Source organism: Odontomachus brunneus, unplaced genomic scaffold (genome assembly GCF_010583005.1).
Source record: "Odontomachus brunneus isolate Ranch 3 - 2012 unplaced genomic scaffold, Obru_v1 Obru_scaffold_193, whole genome shotgun sequence".
Taxonomy (NCBI): Eukaryota; Metazoa; Arthropoda; class Insecta; order Hymenoptera; family Formicidae; genus Odontomachus; species Odontomachus brunneus.
This window is the reverse complement of record NW_022639643.1, coordinates 599,948-608,566: the sequence shown is the minus strand read 5'-3', so window position 1 is coordinate 608,566 and position 8,619 is coordinate 599,948. Positions and strand designations below refer to the sequence as shown.

The window sequence follows — 8,619 nt, the reverse complement described above, 5'->3', positions numbered from 1 at the left end:
CACGCGCAAAGCCCTGCAATACTGGGTAATACTAATTTCCGCATTATTACCATATATCACGGTTAGGAATTATTGTCTTTTAGCAGACACGAATCGTAACGTTATCTCGTCTCGATTAAAACTGCTTGTAATTAACGAATGTCGCGTCGTGTTAAAACTCCCCAAATAAATTTAGATATTCAAGACACAATCGTTCTTACTATATTAGCTATTCATTAGTGTGGTAGATGAGAAAATTATTATAAGATTTTCAGTGGAGGATGTTAAACTAATATGAATAGAAATAATTTGTTTTCAAACATTACGACAGATAATTGTTTACGTTAATTTTGTATTAATATATTAAGTTACTAATCAATTCATTGAAGATCGATTATTTCTATTAATAATTTATATGATCTTCATATTTAGACTGTTCCAATATTCACTGCTAGTATTGAAAATCTATAGTTCATGTTATGTATATTATAGATTTTCAATACTGATAGTGAATATCGGAATGCAGCCTTAATATATATGTATAATATATCTATCTATTTAATATGTATGTATATCTATTTAATATATATGTATAGAACATATCTATTATATAGATATGTCTATAATATTATGTATATATATTAAATATATAAATATTAAATCGTCTAATGTTTGAAATTAACTAAATGTAAGTAATGTTAATATATTTTTGGGAGAGAGAAAATGAGCACAAAATCACCACAATAATGAAGAGCTAAATTTCTACATTTGCACGAGATGCTAGTCGTGCTAGTTAACATTCCCAGATCACAGAGCCGTCTCGAGAGTAGGCGCACTTGGGCTACGCGTTACATTTTGTGTCGCAGCGTGTTGGGGTGATTCCGATCTCGCTCTAAATCTCTTTTTGAAGTAGGAATTCTGCGCCTGATTGGTGCTCGTAGGTGCAGTCGCCAGGAACTGAGCTCTCGCCAATTGATTGCTAAGTCTCCTCGACTCGAAAGCGCTCACAGGATCTAGATTTTTCGATTCGGTCAACAATGTAGTCTGCAAATACTGCATCGTTGTATTGGTGGCGGTAATTTGAGGACGCGAGGTTGTAGTGTCCTGGACGGTTGTTGTACTCTTCGCAGGAGATGCAATTCGTGCTGGATTGTTAGATACACTCGTAACTAAGTTCTGCATTTTGTCGCTTTGATTTCGCGATTTTGTCGTGAAATCAGCATCGAGTTCGTTCGTCGGCATTTTGTTCGTCGTCTCGCGATCAACGAGACGCAAATGAGTCGGTAAGTCGCAGCAGAGGTCTAGTTGCCTCTTGAAGTTCAGCCTTGAGATAGGTGAGGTGTTTTCCGGTGAAGGTTTCATGGCTTTCTCCTCCGCCGCGGTGTCTTCGATTATGGTAGAGGAAAGTACATCTGTTCTTGGCGTCTGAAACCTCCAGACCGAGCGAGGACTTAGAACCTTGGCCAAAGGACTCTGATGGGCGGTCGGCGATGATTGTTGTTGCTGTTGTTGCTGACACTGGTTACGCGATAGTTGTAATTGTTCCGCCGCTGATCGTCGCATAGGACCCGTCTTCACGCTTTGCTGAAGGAGCAAACGCTTGAAGTCCATTCGCGACGTAGGCGACTGAACAGTGGTCGGTATCTGAAAAAGACGAGCGAATTAGTTGAAACGAATTATACGGAAAAAATATTATAATTTTTTTCATATAAATTCTTTGCAATTTTACTATGTTTCTAATAATAGGAATAGACTGTTAGCAAGATCGATTTTGTTAAGGAACATAGTAATTTTTATAATAGCACATTTTAGTTCCTAAAGCATAAATGTTACATACGAAATAAAAGGATAATAAATGACTACCGAATGTCGATTTATTACTCGATTTAAAATGTTACAGATATAATTTTTACTATAAAAATCTCTCCGTGCTCTCTTAAAGTGAATCAGTGAATACTCACTGATATCAATTATAAATATAGCACTGAGCACTTTCAGTGCTATACTTCTACTTCTTCTCTATTGTTAGTTATAAGTATAGCACTGAGCACTTTCACACTTACAACTGCAAATCAGTGTATATTCACTGTTTTCAGTGATGTTTCACTGATTCATTTTAAGAGAGTGCATGATCATGAAGAAATACGAACGTCCTCCGTGATTACCTCTGGAGCTTTTTGAGATTCCGGACTCCAACTGTGTCTGGTGCCAGCCGGTGTCTTCACTAAGGAGTTCATTGAACCGTGAGGTGACAAATTTTCATTATCCTCGTTGAGTTTGATGTTGAGTCGCTTCTTGGACTTGTGAATCGCGGCGAACAATTCCTCGTTAGACATGGTACTCTTAGTGGGCGACAGGATTAGATTCGTTGGTGTATTTCTACCGGAAGAGGTCTGGACAGGAGTGCTTCTACCGGAGGAGCTTGGTGCTGGCGATGCGCAATTATCAGCAGCAGTTAGAGCTAGACGTTCCGCTACAGTTGGCGCCGATCGTCCAGTGGGAGTGGACGATTTGAAACTGTTACCGTAGACAGGGCCGATCGGCGAAATTTGATTATTCTTGAGGATGTCCGCGTTAGGAGACTTCGTAAGAGGATCATTGGCGGGCGAGGATGCGAAGAATCGATATCCGAGTGCAGCTAGGCTTAGAGGCGTTGCGAACCTGCTCAAAGATAATAAGACACTCAATATTGTATAGCTATCGATCGCAATTACTTATTGTTAGCGCCGAGTGAGTTTCCTCAATGAACTCAATGTTCAATGATCTATGCTCTCATGAAATAAAGGTACTTTTTTTCACACAATGAAGATGGAGAAGATAATTTAGGCAATTATGTAATTACTGCGTCTCGATAACATCTCGATCTCATATAAATGATAGAGTCATTAAAGGAAAACACGATTAACCTGTTTCTGACATCCACAACCGACTGCGGTTGACTCTGCACATATCTGCCCCGCGCCTCCTGCTGCTCCAAGTTCCTGCTTCCTAAATCCGCATAGGAGCCGTATCGGGCTTGCTCGTTCTCAGCGATCATCTGACCCTGCTTTGCCATTACATGCATCCCGCTAAGGGAACCGCGTCCTAGACCTCTCGTGATGTCCGGTGTGACGCTGCGCGGCGGATCGACCTCTCGTTGAGGTCTCCTCGTCGGCAAGGTGTAGAACTGCTGGTTGATGTCTCTGCCCGACGAGCAGAGCTGCTGGTTCCTCGCGTTGTGCATGTGCACTGTCTGATAGTTTGTCGCTCGTTGGTACTCATAGTTCGACATCCGCTGCTGCGGAGGTTGTTCAAGGAGACTCCTGCAGCTGTCATATTGCTGGATGTTCGGGCGAGGATCGTAGATATCCTGCGAATAAGTCTGCTTTCGCTCAGTTGTGATCAGTTGCTGTTTCTCGTTGTCGGGATATGCTTGTAGACTCGGCTGCGAGTCCTTCAGAATCTCCTGATACTTTTGCGACTTCTGCTGGTCTTCCGCAGGTGGCGGTGGAGCGACGTAAGGTGGCGGTTGGACTATCGCCTGCGGCGGTATCGATTCCGCCGGTGGTATGCTGAGTAAAGGGTTGTCTGCAACAATTAACAGGGTGTCGTTATGTTCCTGACAAACTTGCGTTACGATCAGATCAGTTATGATCGTTTCATTTTCAGACGCTTGAGATGCGATCTGGGTATTATTATTGTCTTTTAAGATCCTTCAGGCAGTGCGAGGGTGAAGTAGTCTTTTCGAAAACTTGTTAGCTTCTGATCATGCCTACATGTGTTATACAATTGATACATCGTATTATTTTTACGACTGTTCTTTGCTTTGTTACGATTATTTTTAGAATTACCGCGATTAGAAGTTATAAGAAGGTTGTGATTTTTTATGTTCATCAAACACAACGTTTCGTGAGTAGATCTTAGTATAATTGTTAGTTCTTCATTGTTTGTTGTTGTCTTATATGGACATTTCAAATGAACACGCGTTAACGATACTTTATTAATTGCAAGACATAGCTACGAATGTGAACATGTATGTTAAAAATATTGACTGAAACGAGGATTGTTATCGGAACTGCGAGCGATTAATCCAAGCAAGGCAAGCATGTTGCAAAAGCGCTACAAACATATGCATGCAGTAAACAAAACGCGAGCAAATTACGATACAGCGAGCGAGTCTGATGTCAAGTTCCGCATGAGTTCCACGAATGAGTCTCGCAGTTTAAAAATTTAATTTTGATGCACGTTATAATTATACATGCACACAAATTCAAATAATACGTTCATTTCGAAAATACAAAGATAGAAATTCGTTTACAATCGACGTTAAGCTTGCACGCTGTATCTGCGAAGTTAAAAAAAACGTACTCACCAAGTACATGGAGCATGGAACTATGATATGTGGGTGTGTGAGTTACTAGTGAGTGCCACACGCGCATGAAGGTGCATTTTTTCTCTAGAACTATACTGTAGGCACATATACGAAGGTACGTACGTTAAAACGAAAAGGGAACAATACACAAAAAACAGGCTCGAGAATTGCGGAATTTACGAGCAGTATTTACAGACTCAGAGGTGTAGATGATGTATGTGGATGAGACAATAGAAAGATAGGCCGAAAAAAAGTTATATATATATATATATATATATATATATATATATATATATATATATATATATATATATATATGTATGTATGTATGTATGTTGTGTGTGTGTATATGTGGGTGTGTGTGTTATGTAGAAAGAGAAAGAGAATGAGAAAAAAATGACAAAATGCAACGACTTTGCAAAAAAAATGACGTCTATTCACATACATTCCTTGTAAAACGTTAGTGACATCGTCTCTCGTCGGCGTGTCTAATTCTATGTACAGTCAGACTGCGCCGCGATGCGATACGGGTGTACAGTGAGTAAGAGGATGTATACATATTTATATAATAACGTAGGTCTTAATACACGGCGGATACAGGGTCTTAATGCTACGACACATATACACATGTACAGTACACGTGAATAGTGCATGCTCCCCTGCCCAGGTTGTAAGTACGTCCTCGGATATTAGTTGCAAGCTGATTAATTAACACTGCTGCCAGGGTAACATCGTGAGGAACGCGAGGGAGCGCGCCAATTTCCCGCGATTCTAATTAATGCAGATGCGCCGGTATTTTACAACCGGTGTGTTATTATCGCATGTTATCGCGAGCACGTGTGTAGCGCGAACTTGGAACACTCGCCCGTAACTCGATGTTATCGCGTGCTAACTAAGTGTTCGAGGTTGACATGGTAACTATCGTGTAGATTACAGGTGGTGTATATCCGTTACGAGACGGCCGTTATATCATCCGTGAAGGGAGAACGATCCATCCCTTCAAATGCGCGCGGAACGACTCTCCGCGAATATTTTTGTGCGTAATTTGCCGTGTTCGAACAATCGACATTCTCTCTTTGTCGTAAAGATTATTTTCCTCTTTTTTTTAACAGCTTTATTTCTTCTTGAAGTCAATTTTTTAATAATAATTTAAGCTCAGATTTAAATCTAAACTCTGTTTAAATGCATTAAAATCACCTTGTTATACCCGAGTCTAAACTTAGATTTAAATCTAAGCTTGAACTGTTGAAAAATCAAATTTTTCGTGTTTTCTGATACGTCGGATTTTGACAAGAAAAAATTTAACGGTCAATATTATGATATCACTCTAGAAAACTAAATATATGCGTAAAAATCTTACTGAAAAAATATGTCGCAAGTTATCACGGTGTCACCCTGATTGAAACCCATGATCGCAGCTACGGGGTTCTATGTGTCCACAGTTAGTCCTTGTTAGTCAGTGATAGACGCTGCTTACAACGACAGGCGAGCACGCATTGAGCTAACATGCGACACGGCAAGTTAAGGCACATTTACGAGAGTTTCACGAGCATGCTGGGACGTCAACTGCCATTGTCTACTCGATCATGGCGAATGACGGCCCTGTTCATTTGTAAAATACTTAACAACGATCAGTCAGCAGTTGGACTTAGAGATACAGCTCAACACTTCACCGACCAAGACGAAATTAAAATTAAATCGCCAAACTGACCAGCGAATATCAATTTTATTTAATTTATATCAATCTCAGAAAGTATCCAACAGACATTTAAGAAAAATTACAATGTAAGGTCCACAAATTCTTCACGAATGATTGCACGAGCAAAGAGGCGAGCTAGTCGGCAAAGTGTTAAGGTAACGTCAGTACAATAACGTGATTCTCGTATCGTCGATCCGTAGATGGAGGTCAATAACTTAGCTTCGCGTAATGCATTATGTGCTCATCGATCAATCGCATATGAAGTGCGAGAGGAAATTGAGAAGATCGTGGCCGCACGATTACATTTAAATGTGTACACGTCAGAGAGCGTCTCTTTCCCTTGTTGCTTTATCGACGAGAGAAAAAAAGAGACAACTCTCCGCGTCATTGGGATCAATGCTTTCTTACCCTCGTTCACGTCTTATCAACGTCGGAACAAAGAATGCGCCACGACGAATTGTTCGTCCATTGCGAGCAGATTTTATTAGCACTGACTAATCCCGCTCTTTTGTCCATCACGCGGATTTACATTTCGAGACTCTCGCTGCGTTGCGAGAAACTCGACTAGCGATAGAAGGCTCGTCAATTTTGCGATAATGCACAAAGTAGTCGCAACTGTTTCTGGCAATGCAGCGAAGCGATAGTTCTACGCGGAATTTCAAAGATGACACTAAAAAAACATTCTTATATTCATAGATATTCTCTTATATATGGTCTCGAGAAGATTCTTCTAAGACCAAAAGAAAAATATTTATAATAAATTAAAATATTAATATATAAGCACAATATTCTTAAAGTTAGAAAAATTTCGTCTTTTATCTAGAAATCTTGTGACAGAAATTTCTTCTGGTAAGAGAGCATTCTGCTCCAAATAATTACATCCCTCTTCATTTAAAAGAAAAATATTTAGAATATGACATTACAGGAAATAATATCTTGCAAAACTAGAATTCTTCTCTTTTGGAGTATTAGAATATTTTCCTTTTGATTTTAAAGGAATCCTCTATCTCCATATATAAGAGAATATCCGTTAAAACTAAAATTATACTTTTTTGGATGCAGCGTCATCGTAAATCATTTTTGTCACTGGCCATGCGCGCAACTGTATACAAAACGTGCATCGCTATGATGTTATCGTCGCAGGTATCTAATTACATAAATTATTATATTCATAGATAATGCTTCATATATTATACACGACAAATTCGTGTCTCGATATTTTATATATATATATATATATATATATATATATATATATATAACATGAGCAGTGAGATCGCACTTACAGCCGACCTCGCAAACGATTTGCGTTTGTTGTGACATCGACGCGGCGATTTTTCTCTGTACATCTAATTGGACGGACTCTTTTCTCTCCCTTTCTCTCAGTTCGCGACGCGTAATTGCGCGCGTCTCTAAAAATAATTACAAATCGGCGAACGGCGAAGATAAGGATTATCTGCATGCGGCCGGGATCGAGTGCGCGGCGAAATTTACACGTGCTCTGCCTCTTACGTCGATTGCGTTTATCCCGAAGATCACACGAGCAGAATGATCTGCGGCCACCGCTATTGTATCGAATTACGGCAGCAAATTTTACGCACACGGTATTTCGCTTTATTCGATATCATTGCTTATTGTATGAGAACGTCAGGTCGAAAGCCTCGTGAATTATTACACCGTTATTGTTACTCTCCGACGAGCGCGCTAATATTATTGTTTACTTGCGATATGATTCGCATGAGATCTGTCGTTAAAGATTTCATTTTTGAGATAATCTCGTACGTAGGCGTGAGATTTATGTTTACTGTGCCATCCGTTGCATTCTGAAGCTGCGGTGAAGACGGCAAAATATCGGCGGGGAGGATTGAACTTTTCGTCTTTTTTTCTTTTTCTTTCATTTTTTTGTGTTTCTTCCTCCTCTTCTCTCTCTCTCTCTCTCTCCCCCTCCATCTCTTTATTCTCATGTTTTCGATGGTACTTTCCACTGAATGTCTTCGTCTCCCCTCTAATGCGCTTCTTTATAATCATGCGTTAGTTTTGCAATACCGATAACAGGGCGCGCGGTCACTCACGCGATCTCGCTTTAATCTCAATGATGTCATTGATGTAGTCATAGACGGACAAATTATCGCCCCACTTGAGCGGAATTTACGGAGAGATTAAAGATGCGTCAATAGCGGCGAAATCGAGGAAAAGACATGTCGTGTGTGTTGTTAAATTTCAACTTAGGAGATCGTCATAGTCTATTATTATATTATAAAAGTAAGTAATATCTAAAGATATTCTGTAATAATATATTTTTGGTCGATCTCGTGGCAATGATAATGCGCATGTCAAATTATCGGTTCGCACATATAAATAAACATTTCGTTAAAACTGTTGCCAAGAAGCGCGAGTCAAGCGCGAGTGACAGAAACTTATCAACAGATATCGGTGCAATATAAATGGATTGACATAAATGACAAATGATAAGAATACAAGGTCCCTATGAATATTTGTAAATATTTCCCTCGGATTTGTGATGTAATATCGAATCACACACTAGTTTTGCAATACTGATAACGACGCACGCAGTTACGTGATTTCGCTG

General features: G+C 39.7%; 1 protein-coding gene across 2 annotated transcripts in view; it reads right to left on the bottom strand.

Moving 5' to 3' along the window:
• Positions 1-506: 506 nt before the first annotated feature.
• The window catches only part of LOC116851834, a 98,224-nt gene continuing 90,111 nt past the window's right edge, over positions 507-8,619 (bottom strand). For both annotated transcript variants that reach the window (XM_032831658.1, XM_032831659.1), the window contains exons 9-11: positions 2,886-3,546; positions 2,145-2,640; positions 507-1,623 (exon numbers count right to left, since the gene is read on the bottom strand). In XM_032831658.1, coding sequence (XP_032687549.1) covers positions 787-1,623; positions 2,145-2,640; positions 2,886-3,546 — 1,994 coding nt within the window. In that variant the 3' untranslated portion in view covers positions 507-786. The remainder of the gene's footprint in view (positions 1,624-2,144; positions 2,641-2,885; positions 3,547-8,619) is intronic.